The sequence below is a fragment of the Cervus elaphus genome, chromosome 9 (genome assembly GCF_910594005.1).
Source record: "Cervus elaphus chromosome 9, mCerEla1.1, whole genome shotgun sequence".
In the NCBI taxonomy this organism is placed as follows: domain Eukaryota; kingdom Metazoa; phylum Chordata; class Mammalia; order Artiodactyla; family Cervidae; genus Cervus; species Cervus elaphus.
Window position 1 is genome coordinate 47,335,074 of NC_057823.1, and position 16,873 is coordinate 47,351,946.

Below are 16,873 nucleotides of genomic sequence, written 5' to 3' on the forward strand. Positions count from 1 at the left end.
AGAGCAATCACTCTCAATAGGCCACCTTGGCCTATTCAAGGTGTGGATCTGTGACTCCTTCTGTGGACTTGTCCCCAAAGGCCTTTCCCCAGCTTCAAAGCAGGCATCAGGAATACCCTCCCCTGCCTTCTAGGAGCCAAGAAACTGGAGTCAGGTCCATGGTGGATAAGTGGGTGGGCATGCAGGGGTTCTGGGGTACCAGAACTTCTAGAGGCCTTTGTTTAAAAGTCTTAGTGAACAAGCCAAGTACAGACCCTGGAGAGGCAGAGAGGACCAACAAGCCCCTTCTGCCCTCCGGGACCCCCAGCCACTCCTGCAGCAAGCAGTCACCTCCACCTGCTGGGCTGGTGGAGCCCCTCCCAGGTCACAGCCCTTTCTAAGGAAGTGGCCCTTAGACTGAGGTAAGGATGAGAAGGAATCTGGCAAAGAGTAGGAGGAAGTAGGGAAAGCTAGGAGGAGAGCGCAGTGCGCAGGGGGTGGGCAAAGGTGTTGAGGTGAAGTTGAGCTGGGTGCCTGGGTAAGAGAAAAGCAGGCCGATGAGGCTGGACAAGGCTGGGATGAGGAGTGATGTGAGTTGGGCGCCTGGGGGTCACGTCTAAGTACTGCCATCAGGGAAGCTCCCAGCGCCGGGTCTCAGAACTTACGGGAGCATTTTTTAGGGTCAGGGAAGCACTGACTCAGGTGACTCTGACCAGCTAGGCTGAAGCAGGGAGACTGATTTGAGGACTGGGGCTCCTTCCCTGCTCCCCCTTGTCTGTCCACAACCAGAGGGCCTCTGCAACACGGTGGGTGGGTGGAAGCTCAGCTTTGCGACTTACACAGCTGGCCAAGAATGTTCTTTTGCCTGATACATAGTAGGAGCTTAGTAAATACATCCTGACTGAATGTGTCTGCTGATAGTGATCAACTGTGAATTCTGGTGCAGTGTGTTTATGTGTGTGCTTGGGCGGGGGCGGGGAGGGTGGGGGTGCTTCTCCTGGCACAGTCCCCTGCCAAGGGGAGGCCTTTTTGGGAGGACCTTGTCAGGCTTCACACGCTCCCCACCCGCCCAGGCTTGAGACCAGAGGAAGCAGCAACTTTCTTCGCTGGGAAAGTGTTGTGGGGCTCAAGCGTTTGGGGGTTTTCAGAGTCAACCGTCAGAGGCGAGGGAGTTTCTCTGCTGGCGGTGGCAAGGGCGCTCAGGGTGCACACAGCCTGTAAGCGGACCTCTGCGGTCTGCAGGGAAAATGCCGACTGTGTTTATTTTTCACCTGAGCCTGCAGGAAGTGGGGGTGGGGAGAGGGAGGCGGGAGCAGCCAGGCCCAAGCTCGACTTCAGAGCAGGGGAGACCGACCTCAGGAGTCCCTCATTTCCACCTCCTCCTGCCTGGCCCTGCCTTAGGGCCCCTTCCTGGCTCCAGCTTGCTCAACAAGAGGAGGGCATGTGAGGGCACCAGAGTGAGGAATCTCCAGCCATGGGCTAAACCCCAGAAGGATGAGGACCCCCTTTGGGATGATGGGTTTTGAAGTGGCATGGGGAGGAACAGTAAGAGCAATGCCAAGGCAGGAAGGTCCGCCTGTGCTAAGGCCACAGCAGACATGGCCTCCCAGCCCAGGGGTCTCAGAGTCCTAGACTCGTCCTGAGAACTGCAGTCTAGAGGGAAACGGGAAAGCGCTGTATGCAAAGGTCAAAACAAGGGTGTGGGAGTGTGCTGGTCAAGGAGTACAGTCTGCTGTTGAGTCTGTCGTTGGCTTATACATCCCACCATGAGTGCCCAGCTCTCTGCCTGCAGAGGTTAAAGAGGCTGTGCCGTCCAGATACTCGGGGAAGAGGGGTGGCAGACAATCCATCAAGGCCTGCCTCCTTCCCTAGGAACGGGGCAGTCACCATCAGGGGAGGAGAGAAGCTCCAGTCACTAAGTTCCCCAGACGCAGGCCAGGCCCCAGGCAACTCCACCCTGCTGTCTGGGCAGCCTAGCCCTGAGACAGCCTTGTGCTGAGGCCATGGAGCGGGACGTTCCGTTGGCCAAGGGGGGCGTGGGGGCACCAGGTCCCCCGCCAGACAGTTCCCCCCCACTGGCTACCACCACCAGGCGTGGAGGGGGCTGGGGAGTGGCCTCAGAGGCAGCGTGCACGAATGTGGGAAGGACTGGCCAGGCCCTCAGTGCTCTGCCCTGGAGCCCTGGCACCTCGGGCCCTCCAGCTGCCAGCAGGTTCTCCGCGCCCCCTCTGCCCACCTGGCACCTCTCCTGTGGTTTGGCAGCAGACTCCTGTTTAATGAGGCTTTTCCCCAGTTCCCAGGAAAGGCTGGTGGACAGGATGAGGCCTCAGTGCACCTGCCCCTGTTGCTCACGTACATACCAGGCTTGAGGCTGAGCTAGATTCTGAGGGTTCCTTGTCTCAGAGTGAGCTGTGCTACATACAACATGGAGCTTCACTAGCCTGGCCGAGGGTCAGCTCTAGCCATCTCTGTCAGGTGAGAGAGCTCTCTAGGACTTCTGGCCCATGCTAGCCATCTGCAGGGAAGGTGGTTTGCTGAGAAATCTGCTGTGGAGCCATGCTGTCCTTGCCTTGGAGCAGATACCCCCTCTCACCCTCCCACCGCGGGAAGGGCTGGACTCTGGGATTGTCCTAGAGCTGGCACCTTGGACCCCAGGCTCTGCTCCTAAGATTTCCAAAGCTCAGAGCTGCCCACTCCACCAGCCAGGCTTTTACCCCCAAGGGCTAAAAAGCCAGCGCCAAGGCAGGATGGCAGGGCCTTCTCTGAAGCGGTTTAAACTTGAAAGCCCCATGGCCTGGAGGGACCTGTGGAGGGTGTTCATTCCACCACCTGCGCTGGGCTCCAGGCATTTGTGCCCTTAAGACAGCAAATGGTGGGATGCCCCCACTAGGGTCCCAGCTTCTTGAGGGAGGCCCTGAGGCTAGTCTTCCTGTGTGCCCCGAGGCCTCAGATCTGGCTAATCCCTGTCCCAGGAATTTAACAGGTTAAGGAGGCCCCTGAGGTTTCCAGAAAGCTTTCTACCTTCATAGGCCCTGGGCTCCTGCCCCCCAAATTCTAGGATAAAGAAGGATTTTTGCATCTGTGACCAATTAGGTAGCAGGGTTGATAGGCTCATGCTTATTTTATAAGAGGCAAACTGGCCCAGGATCCTACAGAGGAAAGGTCACTGAAAAGGTCAGCAAGCCTACAACTGTGCTTCCCAACCCACCTCATATCCTAGCACACTTAAAAAATGACCACTGGAGTAACTGGAGGAGGTGGCTGGAGGCTGAAGCAACCAGGCAAAGTCCTGGACATAATGAGCAGGGAGAGAGGAAGGTAATGGGGTTAGAGAAGTGATTAGGGTCTGATCCTAGGGTTGTATAGGCCTGGGGAAGTTTGGTGCTGGCTCCAGGCTGACGAGTGACATGATCTGATTTATATGGCTGCTGGATGGAAGAGCAGGAGACTGTTGCATTTGCCAGGTGGGAAGTGACTGTGGCTTGGACTGGGAGAAAGGAAGAAATGGTTGGGTTCTGATATATTTTGAAAGTAGAGCCATTAGGATTTGCTGACACACTAGAGGTGCAGTGTGAGAAAATGGAGCATCAGAGATGACTCCAAGCTGTTTGGTTTCAGCAACTGGAAGGAGGGAGTTGATATTAACTGAGGAAGATGGAGAGGAATGTTTGGGGCAAAAAGTCAAAGGTTCTACTTTGGATGTCTTGTATTTGGGGAGCATTCGGAGAGTAGCGTTTGGGGAGAAGTAGAGGCTGCGGAGATACAGATGTAGCGTCATCAGATGAAGACATTTAAAGCCGTGAGCTTGGATGAGAGCACCCATGGGAGGTGAGGATTGATACAGAAGAACTGAGGGCCAGGCTTGGGTCAGGTCAAGAAAACAATGAAGAGCCAGAAACAAGGTCAAGAAGGAGTGGCCTCAGAGGTTAGAAGAAAATCAGGAAGTGTGGCATTCTGGAATCAAAGTGAAGAACCTATTTTGCGAGGAGGAGGGAGAAGTTAGTTGTGTTCAATGTGTTGAGAAGTCAGGTACAATGAAGACTGAGAACTGACTGTTGAGTTCGGCAACGTGCAAGTCACTGGGGACCTTGACAAGTCATCTGGTGAAGTGATGGGGGCAAGAAGCTGGCTTGGATGAAGGGATGACAAGAGCTGAGGACTGGAGGTAGAGGACAAGGACTGCTCTGCTGAGATGTGCAATAAAGGGAAGCACGAAATGAGGTGACACCCGGAGCGTTTACAGCTTGGAGAAATGGCAGTCTGCTGGTCCCCTGAGTGGGAATAAAGAGTGGTCTAGCACAGGGCCTGGCATGTGGCAAAAACTCAGTACATGAAGAAATCACATTCCCCGCAGATCCCGTTATCTGTCCCAGTCTTACTCTCTCTCCTGCCAGATACCTGCAGGCCTAAGAATCCTACATTCCACCTTCCGTTCCCCCACACAATCTCAACCTGTTACTGTTGTCTGGGTCTGTGCTGGGAATAAAAGCGGACCTGAGAGTGGCAGGACCTTCCTCTCCCCAGCTTGCTCAGAAAGCCTGGCCTTCAAATAGCAACAGGAAGGTCACAGCAACCAAAACCTGGAAATGACATGGCCCTGTCATCAGTCTCCCCAAGTGATGCTGCCAGGCATGTCTGCCATCTCCAGGCAGACCTCCTTTGGCATAATAAGACCAAAGGGTCTGGCCCATGTGGGACCTGGCACCACAGGGAAAGGGAGGCACTGTGAGTAGCGTTTCATCCCCACTCTTCAGGGTGAATGAGGGGCTTCTTACATGTCACGACAGCCATTTGCGACAAGGTAACGGGTGCCTGGGTATGGTAGTAAAGTTAGCTCCAGGAATTGAACCTGGTTGGCAGACTCTTTCTCAGGCTTCTAGTGGAGAGCCCTCAGGAAGCTCTCCTGCACGCCCCAAGAGGTCAGGAACAGGCTCTGGTCGGAGGTGAGGCATTGGCCTCAGGAAGTAGGTGTAGTGTCAAATACATGCCGGTCACAAAGGAGCCAGCACTACTAGAACATTAACTCCACTGATTAGCCTGGGATCTAAGACTCCTCCTGGTGGAAGGTAGAGGGATGAGCGGGAGGCTGACAGGTGGTAATGTCTAAGGGGAAGGGTGCAGCTTGTAGCCCAGCCTGAAGCTCCCTGGAGGCAGGAATGTGGGGGAGGTGGTGGCCAGGACTGCTACAGACACGTGTGGGATCCTGTGCCCACCTGGGAGCCTCCTGCCATGGCTACAGTGTGATTCATACCTGCCCGTCCCTTCAGCCTCACCTGGACTGCCAAGAGCCAGTGCCAAAGGACCTGAGCCAGGTCTTCCCACCAAGAGCTACCCTAACCTTCCCCAAAGCTGGTGATGAGCCCCATCCATTATACTGGCTACATTCACCCAGTGAGAAATTTCACCTACAGGCTGGAAAGAAGCCCAGACCACAGTCTCTATAATCATTAGTGTCTTGCCCCAGATACGTCCCAGAGATATTTCTTCTGTTGCCATGGGTTAGTGGCCGCTCATCTGTGGGCCCAGCCAGCAGCATCCCCATAGGTGGGCTTTTACAAGTGGTGCTAACCTTGAGCTTTAGATGATGTCTCCAGGGCTCTGGCCAGCAAAGGTGTGCGACTGAGGATATGCATAGCTGGGCCCTGGCCCTGAGAGCACGCTCCCTGTGGCGAGGTCTGATGGGGAGCCCCCGTCCCAGCCTGAACATGAGTCATCTCATGACAAATCCATGTGACCAGTGTGAAAAGTAAGAGTCTTGCGGTGCCGAGGAAACAGGAAGTGTGGAGGCTGGGTGGGTTGGCTCTGGAGGGAGCCTAGCCACACCTGGAGCCACCTTGCTCCACCTCCCTTGAGGAAAGAAAGGGCCCCCTCCACTATGTCATCAAATCCTCTCAAGCCTTAGGTGGCTCCAGAGGGTCAGACACAAGCCCCTCAGTCTGGGGACCAGAGGAGGAGGAAAGCAAGCTCCAGGCTGTCCTAAGGCTGAAGGCTTGTGAGCAACTCACAAGGCTTGTCTGCAAGCCTCTGGGCCTCAGAGAAACTAGGGGATCTCTGAAACCAAGAGACAGGAAGAATTTCCTGTAAGGGGGAAATGCCTCCTAGAGCTGAGGGCAAAGAAAGACTGAGAGACTCTCTGGGAGATTGGACTCCATGGGCAAAGTCTGGGGCGAGGGTGGTGGAGAGGGGCAGCAGAGCCACTGGACACAGGGTGGGGTCCCGCCCAGGGAAGCCTGTGGTTTTGACCACCTCCACTTTCCTCTGATGGTCGGGCTACCCCCACACAGCAAATTGGGACTTTTCTTATTTGTGCACCCCAGTCCTGTGCCTTCCTCCCTCAGGTCCCCCACATTCACCCACCCACCCTCCTCGTTTTTCAGCACAACAAGGCCAGTCAGCCTTCCCATGGCGTCCCCCAACTTTCTCCTCTCTATGACCATTTCAGCAGCCCACACCCCACACCTGCACCAGCCGACATCAGCCAGAAGCAAGGTATGGATCCTGGATGGGAAGGGCCCAACAAGACCCAGAGCCGGGGACTGGCGGGGAAAGGGGATCAAGTTCCTGTCTTCTGAAAGCAAAAGGCTAGACCCTTTTTGAAGGCACCAAAGGGTTGGGAAAGGTGGTACCAGGTCAAAATTTGAAGGTTTGAGGTTTAGGTAGGAGACTGAATCCTGAGTGGCTACCCAGTGCCAGTATGGGAGTAGGCCTGTGTGTGAAGATGATAAATAGAGAACTTGTAGTCTTTCCCTCCCCACAGTGAGAAAATGGAAAGTGGTGGTTGTGATGGCTGATTCACCTCAGCCTCGGGCAAAGTCATTCTGAAATCAGCCATTGTCGGCTGTGGGAAACCTGCTGACTCAACCCTGGGGAGGAGGGGGCAAGAGGAACGGGTGGAGCCCTGGGCCCCTGGGCCAGGGGGTCTGCCTGCTGCCCAGAAAGCCAGGCTAGAGCCCCCAGCAGAAAGGCCCCAGTTGTAGACCAGCAACGAGCCAGGTATAGTCTTCCACTCCTCATGACTCTACCTCTGCCACTACCAAGCCACTGTCCCCAAGCAAGTCACACCAATGATCAGCGCTTGATGCCCAGAGCCTGCAAATGTGGCACTCTGATCACACCAGGCTAGTCCTGAACAGACCAGTATGTCTGGTCCTCTAGCACAGGGAGATGGGATCTTGGAGGGCCCCACAGGAGGCTCTAGGATGCAGGAACCAGCTGGAGCGGCTTCTAGGTCAGGCTAGCTCACTTACTCTGCCCCTCTCCCCTGCAGGAGTTCACAGGCCTCTGCAGACCCCTGACCTCTCTGGCTTCTACTCTCTGACCTCAGGCAGCATGGGACAGCTCCCACACACTGTGAGCTGGTAAGTGAGGGCTCAGTGGGAAAGGGGTCCCTTGTGCTGGCTGGACCCACACCCACCTTTCCACTTTCCTCCTCCACTCTTCTGTGCTGAGCACCTTGCTGCCAGCTCTATACAGGTAACGGGCTGGCCAGCAGCTCTAGCCATGCCTCAGCCAGCCACACAGACTCCCTTTGGAAAGGCAGGAGATCCGGCCCTGTCATGCTCTGCCTTAATGTCGAAGAGACTTGAATGGAGGAACCCTGGGCTGTTTAGGGTCCCATGAATATGTGAGATAGAAAGGTAGGCCTGAGCAGGGAGGTCGCAGCTTGCAGGGCCACAGGAGAGGCCGTTGTTTCTCAGTGGCCTGGCGGACGGGGGGTGCTACCCACTCGTCTCTGTGTCTACTGCCGGCTGGTCCCCTCCTTGGCGGAGCTGCTTGAAGGTCAGGGTCCTTCTTGCACCTATGGTGCCTGCTTCAGTCCAAACTCCTGGCAGCCTGCTTGGGGAGTCCACTAATGCTGGGCCAGGAAAAGCCAGCCTGGATCCTATGCAGCAAATCCAACCATGAGCCAAAGGGCCTATCTTCAGCTGGAGCAGGGTCTTGGCAGGGTATGTGACCTTTTGCTCATCAACCGCAGTTTGACCGAGGCAGGTCTCTGGCCTCTCAAGGTTGGGACAGTCACCCAAAAGTAGGAAAGCTTGGCTTCCCTGGGCCCGCCTGCCTCTTTCTACTTGTCCTTTATCCACGTTCAGCTCACTCTTCCATGTCCAGATTCTCTCTGGATAAAGCTCCACCTTGAATACAAATCAGGACCACCCCCAGGACTGATGTGTGGCAGGCAAGTTCTGGGCACCAGAGAAGCACTGCTGAAGTGGGTTGATCCTCAGGTCCCTGTATACAGTCCACCTAGTATACAACTCAGACAAGAGGCCAGTTATAGAGCGTGGGTAGCAGTGCTTTGAGGACTGTAGAAGCCTGGGGGTCACCCCATCCAGCTTGGGATTTCCAGGGCTCTTTCAGAAGAAAGGCTGTTTTGGCCAAGTAAGACCTTGACACATGACCAGGAGTTTGAAGCAAAGTGGGACAGAACAATCCTAACAGTGTTAACAGTGGGCATAAAGGCCCTATGGCAGGTATGCAAATATCAAGCCCAAATTTCACAAGATGAGACTGGAGGGGACCCAGGGACCTACTAAGCTCAGTGCCAGGAGAGTGCTGCCATTTCTGGCCTTATACACCAGTAGAAAGGTAAGCCTGCAAAAAAGAGAAAGGCTGCCCTCTAGTGGCAGATGTTTAAAACATACACTAGAACGGTCTAGGCAGAAGCCAGTTTGCCTTATTACTCTAGGGGTCAGGCCTGAGCACAGTGGGGGAAGTCCTTCCCCACATCTGGCCAGTAGTCAGACTAAGAGTTGGCCAGTAGCCAGACTGCTAACAGCTATCTCTCCCAACCACAGGCCCAGCCCTCCTCTCTACCCCCTGTCCCCTTCCTGCGGATATAGACAGCACTTCCCTGCCCCCACTGCAGCCCCTGGCGCCCCCTACCCCAGGTGAGTCCCCCACCCTGCAGCTAGGCTCCTGCTTCCTGTTGCCCAGGCTTCAGTGCCCACAAGAGGCTATGCCCAGGCCAGTGCTTGCCCTCTGTGAGTCGTCTGTCCATCCGTCCGTCTGTCATTCTCCAGCCCTGTGCTGCCCTGTGCTGAGAATGAAGCCAGTGGGAGTGTGGGAGGCTTAAGCCCGCGCCATCCTGTGCAAAGCACCAGAGAGCAGCCAGAGATGGTGCAGACACACGCGTGCAGACGTGTGTGCACTCACCTCTGTTGTGCATCCCGAAGAATGGGCAAGTCAGGACACCTCTCTTAGACATTCCTAGAGCTCTGTCCAAACTGAGGCAGCACCTTTTACATGTGTCTTAGGGGCCACCTGCTCAGTGACTCCATACTGTACAAGTGGGAACTATGTGTCCACGTGTGTCCTTTCACTTGGCTCACTTCCTCAGGGACAGACCTGTTCAGGTGTGGAACAGGTTTGTCAGCAGACACTTCTAGACCTACTGGAGCTGCCAGCCCAGGGTGGGAGGGAGAGATACAGCAGCTATCTGGGTGAAGGGAAGCCCCGAGGAGACCTGGCCACGTCTGATGGGTCAGACAAGCTTCATGAGGATAGCTCTTGAGCGAGGGGGACAAAGATAACAGCAACAAGCTGGAGATGGCTGAGGGGCAGGAAGTGATGGGAAATGGGGTGGGGAACCAGTGTGCAATCCCAAGGAAGAAGCCTGGGTTATTCTGTGGGCAGTGGGGGAAACAGCGCTCAAGTGCTGTTACGTGGAGACAGACCTGGAGGGGTCAATGAGGAAAGTAAGGAAGCCCACAGGGCAGCTACAGGCTGAGGCTGAGCTGGTGAGAGCAGGAGATGAGAAGGGGACAGATTCAAAAGCTACTCAGGACTGCACCTGACTTGATGCACATGGAGGTTTCTGCAATGTGTCTGCGCAGTGTGTCGGGAGCAGGTGTTTGTATCTCTGTGTACTTGTACGCAGGCCAGTGGGGTTGGGTAACCGTTCACCTGTCCTCGTGCACTGCGCAGGGGCCTCTGTGTGTCCAGAGATCTGGGCCGCATACGCCTGGCTCAGTGTTAACCCTTCTGCTGCAGGTTCACCCATCCACCCCTGATGCTAGGTTCTGGTGTCCCTGGGCACCCCGCAGCCATCCCCCACCCAGCCATCGTGCCCTCTTCAGGGAAGCAGGAGCTGCAGCCCTATGACCGCAGCCTGTGAGTGGAACAAACATGGGGGGGGGGGGTGGCGCAGGGAAAATAAGCCGAGCCCAGGACACACATTCCTCCCACCAGGGTCAAGTCCTCCCTCCAGGGACTGCCAGGAGATCCCCAGTCAAGTCATCTTGTGGCACTCTACCACTGACAACTGTTTTTTTGACCCTCAGAAGCAGGAGTGTGGTGGACTGAATGGGGAATGAGGATTTAGTTTGAGCCCAGAGAGGAGGGGCTTTCCTTACTCAGCTACAGAGTTCCTATAAGGAACAATAGTGAGCTTTGCTCACCTACTTTGGGGCAGCTAAAATAAGATACCATTTACAAAACCCTAGTATATCTACCCAGTCACACACACACACACACAGGAGAAGGGTGCATTAGGTGCCCACCGTGAGGGCTCCTAAGTGTTCATATGTCCTTCAGGAAAGCACAAGCAGACTCCAAGGCAGAGAAGGAAGCCAAGAAGCCAACCATCAAGAAGCCACTCAACGCCTTCATGCTATACATGAAGGAGATGAGAGCCAAGGTCATTGCAGAATGCACACTCAAGGAGAGTGCTGCCATCAACCAGATCCTGGGCCGTCGGGTGAGGCCACGGGGGCAAGTGGGCTGGCAGGGGTGACTACCCCGACTACCTTCACCCTGAGCAGCCTGCCAATTCTCTGATGCATCCTCCATCTGCCCCCCTTCCCCACTGCAGTGGCATGCACTGTCCCGGGAAGAGCAAGCCAAGTATTATGAGCTGGCCCGCAAGGAGAGGCAGCTGCACATGCAGCTATACCCAGGCTGGTCGGCGCGGGACAACTACGTGAGTGGCCGAACACACGCAATAGGGGAAACTTCAACATGCCATACCCCAGGCCAATCTCACCAGAGGAAGTCAGGACTGCTGTCCTGAAGGCACACAAGGAGGGGACAGGGTGGAACAGAGGTTCAAGACCTTTGATGGCTAGCTCAGGAGAGGACCAGATATGGGGAGCTGGCCCTGAAGGCAGGCTCGTATCCTGTCCCCTCCCCAGGATGTGCTCCCACACAGGGCCGCTGTGCAGTATTTGATTAGGTCAGCACAAAGAGGAAAATGAGCCTGAAGTCACCTCCTCCTCCAAAATGGAGGCCAGTGTGGGGAAGGGAGGAGCCCCTAATTGTCCTGTGGTCACCTAGCAAAAACTGAAGTCAAAACACCAGGGCCCCCAGGTCAGGTCAGAGGGGACTGTGGGCCGGGAACCCCAGGGGCGGCCCGACTAGGCAGCAGGCTGCAGGTGTCCCAACCACTTGAACACTAGGCTTACAAGGTACAGTGTCCCACATCCCAGAGTCCTGAGCATCTTCCACTTTGTTCCCTGCAGGGGAAGAAGAAGAGACGGTCGAGGGAAAAGCACCAAGAATCCAACTCAGGTGAGGCCTTCCCTCAGAGCTAGACCTGCATCTTCCAAATCAAAGCCCCACCAGAGAAAGAGCTGCACTAAGTCCCAGGGAGTTCAGATGGTCAAGAGTCTGCCTTCCATGCAGGAGACCCAGGTTTGATCCCTGGGTTGGGACGATCCCCTGGAGAAGGGAACAGCAACCCACTCCAGTATTCTTGCCTGGAGAACCCCGTGGACGGAGGAGACTGGCAGGCTACAGTCCATGAGTGACTAATACTCTTTACTAATTTAAGTCCCAGGGAAGACCAGCAGAAATTTATTTTTGGCTGGGCTGGGTCTTCATTTCCATGTAAGGGCTTACTCTGGTTGTGGGGCACAGGCTCTAGGGTATGCAGGGTTCAGTAGTTGCAGCTCCCTGGCTCGCGAGCACAGGCTCAGTTGCCCTGCAGCACATGGGATCTTCCCAGAACAGGGATTGAACCTGCGTCTCCTGCATTGGCAGGTGAATTATTCATCACTGAGCCACCAGGGAAGGCCGAAGCCAATTCTTATAGTTTTATGGTTTGTGACCCGCCACACACACACTCCTTTGTAAGCCCTCCTAACAGCCACCCTCTGCCAGAGGACCTAGTGAGGAACTGAGTGTTTGAATCAAGACTAAATTCAAACACTACATCCAGATTAGTCCTGCGGAGGATCACACTGTCTGGGGGGAGTGCGGCCATGCCCCAGCCTGAGCCCTAGAGTCACACAGCCTATTGGCTGGTGCCTAGTAATTTCTCTGTCGCCCCACCCCCTCTTTCTCAGGGAGGTGCCAAGTGCTCGGTATAGAGGACCCAGGAAAGCCACACCCTGCTCCCCGTAATCAACCTGTGGGTGAATTCCTGTCCCAACTCTGATAATTCACTCTACATCCATGAATGACTTTCTCAGTTGTGCTGCCCCCACACAGGGGGCTAGTACTGGGGCTCAGCAGAGTCCTCAATCTTTTCTCTAAGATAGGATAATGTTCAATCGTGTGTAGCATAGGCTTTAAGCTACAACACAAGGGGAAATGAGTCAGGCAAGACTGGGCACTGGCAAAGATAAAGAAAAACTGATGGCTGAAATAGATGGATAAAATGGGCAGGGGCTTGGGGGAGGGGATGGGAAGCCCTAAGGCAGAAGCAGCTTGATCCCCATGGGCCCCTCAGGCCCTTCTCTCAGCCCCTTTGCTGCAAGGGGTCCCACAAGGCACAGAGGAGCCAGCCTGATAGGGTCTCCTCCCTCCCACCCCCACCATTCTTCCCCTGCCTCTATACTGCCAGCTGGGTGCCAGCCTTTCCTGATACCTTGGCTTTGGGCCCTTGGCCTCCCACTAAGACTGGACAGGCCATGGAGAGGCCCGTGCCTGTGGGACTGTGGGGTACCTGTGACTGGCTAACACTGATATTGCCTCTTCTTTCTGGGCCCTGCTCTGCCCTGCTGCCTGCCTGCTCGCCCTCTGCCCTGCTCTGCCCCTCTGGCACGGCTGTGAGCAGACCCTGGCTCGCCTAAGAAATGCCGTGCTCGCTTTGGCCTCAACCAGCAGACGGATTGGTGTGGTCCGTGCAGGTGGGTTTGTCCCCACCACCACCCTCCCTTTGCTTCAAGCTGCTTCCCTGACTCTGCACATATTCTGCTGGGCCTGCTGTCCTCCTTTGGCCTCTAGCCCCCCAACATACCTGCAGATTGGGAAGCCCATGCCTCCTAAGAATGAGAATGAACACAGCTTGTGAGGAAGATCACTTGGGTCTAAGTGGAAGGAATAGGAGAGAATGTCCTAGATGGAAGGAAAGGCAGTCTTAGAAGGCATCTCTGGTGCCTGGCGCCCAGGCTTCCCTGATAATGGTTGTCATGGTGCTAATCAGGCCAAGCAGGCCCACATCAGTAAAATCTCACACACAGCATTTAAGTGGCTCAAGCCCCTGTCCCCAGGCCTGAGTCATTGTGGTCCACCAGCTCCCTCACTTCAAATTGGGATCCCTGTTGTACCGTACTGAGCCTCAAATCTAAGAACAACAAAGTGACTGTAGTCAAGAATAACCTGAACAAGGTAAATGCCCAACAGTCACGTGACACCAGAGGTAGGGAGAGGTGAACACAGGTACCCCTGGCACCCATGCTCAGATCCTATGGCATTAAAGCTGTGTTTCACTACAATATTTGTATATGGGAAAAGAAAATATACCTACCAAATGGCTCCAGCCTGGCCTGTATTAGGCTCAGGCCAGGCCTGCCAGAGCCAAGGCTGACGCTACTCCAGGCAGTAAGTTCACTGACTCTAGGGAATACTTTTTCAGCCCCAAAGGGTACTCCTACATTCCCTGTCCAAGAACAAAGAGGAATTTGGGGGAATATGTGTGTGCACATATGTACACATGATGAGAGGCAGCCCTGTCCTCAAACTGAAAATAAGATAGTAGGAATGGATGAGACAATTCCCTTTCTTCCTCTTCTCTGCCCATAGCCTAGCTCTGAGTATTTGGAATGCTCGGGGCTAGAAGCCACAAGCACAGGTTAAACAGATCTGAGCTTCACAGATCTGCTTCTGTTGAAGCAGAGCTGCAACAGCCTAGACTAGGAGACAGCTGTCCTGGAAGATACCAGGCAGCCCACGCGCGGAGCTACAAAAGGTCCCTGTGCCATCTAGTGGCTCTGTTGGGAACTGCACCTGTCTGCAGTCTGGGCCAGGCCCAGCAGTTGCCATGCTAAGCCCATGCTAAGCCCTAAGGCATAGGCATATATATGTAAGTCATGGGGAGATAGGCCTATGCAAGGACAGCATTTTTTGGTTGTGGTGTATGACTATGAATTCACCCTCTGTTTACAGATAACTCTCTTCACTATTCCTAGGAGGAAAAAGAAATGCATTCGGTACTTACCCGGAGAAGGCCGCTGCCCCAGCCCCGTTCCTTCCGATGACAGTGCTCTAGGCTGCCCCAGGTCCCCAACTCCCCAGGATTCGCCCTCGTACCTCCTGCTGCCCCACCTCCCCACAGAACTGCTTGCTAGCCCTGCAGAACCGGCGCCTACATCACCAGGCCTCTCAGCCACTCTCAGCCTCTCAGCCCCCTCAGAGCTACCAGCAGAGTACACAGGTTCAGCCACAGCAATCTCAGAGACAGGCAGCCTAGCGTGCACAGGACACATGGCTTCCTCCAAGGGCTCACCCTCTGAGAGGAGACGACAGAGTCCCAAAGCGGGTGGAAACCGGCCAGGGGGCCTGTTGGCTCCCTCTCACAGCTCAGGCCCTGGAGATTTCAGAGTCTGCACAACTTCTGCCTGAACCTGGGGCCATCAATTCAAACTGCTCCAAGTGATGGGAATCAGATCCGCGTTGTGTCATTTCGTCAGGGGCATCCCCCATGCCTATGGCAGGCTCCCTCCCTCTGTCTTGACAGCCAGATGCCCCTGCCCCCCTTGCTTTTCCTCTATAGGTCATAGGTGGACTGGACTGAGCCCAGCTGCTCTCCCCTCCACCACTGCCCCACCTTCCCTGTACCAGATACTTCACGGACCAAGAACCAGCTGGTTTACCAAACAACATGTAAGCATAGTCACAACCACAAAGCTCAAGATGACAGTGCTTCTCTCTTAAGGGCCTGGAGAAGCCCTGTTTACAGAAAACCATCTGTAATCTGTAAGCTGAACCAAGGGAAGCTTCTTCCCACATTCTTTTTAGCAGCTTTCAATAACTGAATGGAATAGGTTAGATTTAGGCCTATCAGCCTGGCAACAGGAATAACCTGACACTACCTTACAGGCAAGTGTGGATGGTGAGCGTTTGTGGCTATAGTTCAAATTACTTGGAAATGTTTCCTGAGAAATTCAGCCACCTAAGAAGCCCTGATACCTAATGCCCTAGTCACTGGTTCAAGTCAGTTGTGGCTCAAAACCAGTGTGCATCCTTCCCCACTTCTGAGCACCTTGTCCAGATCCAATTCCAGCTTATCCACATCAGTCTAGCCAGCTCTTTAGACAGTTGTAAGGGCAAACCAAACCTCAGGACAGCCAGTACCTATTTTCCAGCAGGTAAGCAGGCCAGCTTCAGTTTCCCTATGGGGCTGCAGGAAGGAAGACCATACAACTAAAGCAGGAGCCCAGAAAACCTCTAGTGGTGAACATCGGGTTTTCACCACAGCCTACTTTAACCCATTTCTGAGCCAAGCTTCAACCCTGAGCCTTAAAAAACAAACATTTTTTAATTTAATTTAGTTTTTTTTGTTGTTCTTTTTGCCTCCTTTTCACTGTATGTAGCCTGAATCCAAAGAGAAAGGGCTATCCTTGTACCCACACACACCCCTCAACAAAAGCCTAGTTCCTACTTTAGCCACTGGCTTCTCAGAATCCAAAGATCATGTTCTAGTGTAGTGCTGCAAGAAGTCTTGAGAGAAAAAAGGACCATTGTAATATTCAAGATATTTTTGTATTGTTAATGCATATCACAGAAAAACTTTGATATGAGAATAAAGATACTTTTTACTGGGTTTCTTTTTCAAATCCTGCCTCTGAACAATAAGCTGTTTCACTGACAGTATGCCACTTGTTTCTTTTCCACAGTCACAAAACTGCAGGTTTCTTCTCTATTATGGTACACATGTCCAAGACCTTGAACCAGGGATTTACTCTGGTCACCTTTTCTTAAGGGACCTGGGGCCTGCTCCAACCTAGAGAGCTCATGCTAGGTGTACAGCCCCCATTCCAAGCTGCGATCTTAACCCCGCTAGTCCTCTGACCTCACATTGATGCAGGCACAGGCCAACCTGCCCCCATTGCTTATATGGAGATGGATTGGAAACTGCCCCCCACAGCCCCTAAGTCAACCCAACCAGAAACAGGCGCACATCACTGGGCTCAATTTCCCTCTGAAGGCAAAGAGAAGACTAGTGCATATCCTATTCCAAGGAAAACATGAACACAAAGCAATCTTTTATAACTTGGTATCATCGTAAAATCCAAAAGATGGGTATTTTAAGCACCCTTTCCTCCCAAAGACTGGCAAGATGTGTGATGTATTTCCTGAAGTATTCATTTTATACAAAACCTCTGAAGTTTACAGAGCCAGCTCAAAAGGTCAGTCAACCATTAGATACAAATGTTGACCAAGAAGTGTATCACAACAACCAGCTACTGGGCCACCATCATGTTTTACAATTTTCACTTAATGCAGTTAATTTTTTGGACTTTAAAAATATAAAGTCATCTTCCAGGGTAGTATCTATTGAAGTAGGCCACTGGAAGTTGTAATCCTAGACTTGCTTTTTTCTGGGTGCTAGAGGAGACCGGCCATTCTCTTGACATCTGTCCCATTTAAAGAAATCCACTCTGGCTACTGGCCTAGTTGTTTCAAAAAACTGCATTTTAACCAAGGCTTATGCAAGACCGGGTTGCCGCATCTG

At 53.8% G+C, this 16,873-nt stretch overlaps 1 protein-coding gene across 6 annotated transcripts in view; it reads left to right on the plus strand.

Annotated features, from left to right (window-relative positions):
- TCF7 (transcription factor 7) overlaps positions 1-15,961 on the plus strand; it is a 31,860-nt gene extending 15,899 nt beyond the window's left edge. For 2 of the 6 annotated variants that reach the window (XM_043912777.1, XM_043912779.1), the window contains 9 exons: positions 6,357-6,468; positions 7,247-7,337; positions 8,775-8,867; positions 9,970-10,089; positions 10,513-10,675; positions 10,790-10,897; positions 11,436-11,484; positions 12,974-13,046; positions 14,328-15,961. In XM_043912777.1, coding sequence (XP_043768712.1) covers positions 6,357-6,468; positions 7,247-7,337; positions 8,775-8,867; positions 9,970-10,089; positions 10,513-10,675; positions 10,790-10,897; positions 11,436-11,484; positions 12,974-13,046; positions 14,328-14,760 — 1,242 coding nt within the window. In that variant the 3' untranslated portion in view covers positions 14,761-15,961. Of the gene's footprint in view, positions 1-6,356; positions 6,469-7,246; positions 7,338-8,774; positions 8,868-9,969; positions 10,090-10,512; positions 10,676-10,789; positions 10,898-11,435; positions 11,485-12,973; positions 13,047-14,304 lie in introns of all 6 variants that reach the window. The other 4 variants (XM_043912782.1, XM_043912780.1, XM_043912778.1 and 1 more) reach the window with 4 other exon arrangements.
- The last annotated feature ends 912 nt before the right edge of the window (positions 15,962-16,873 follow it).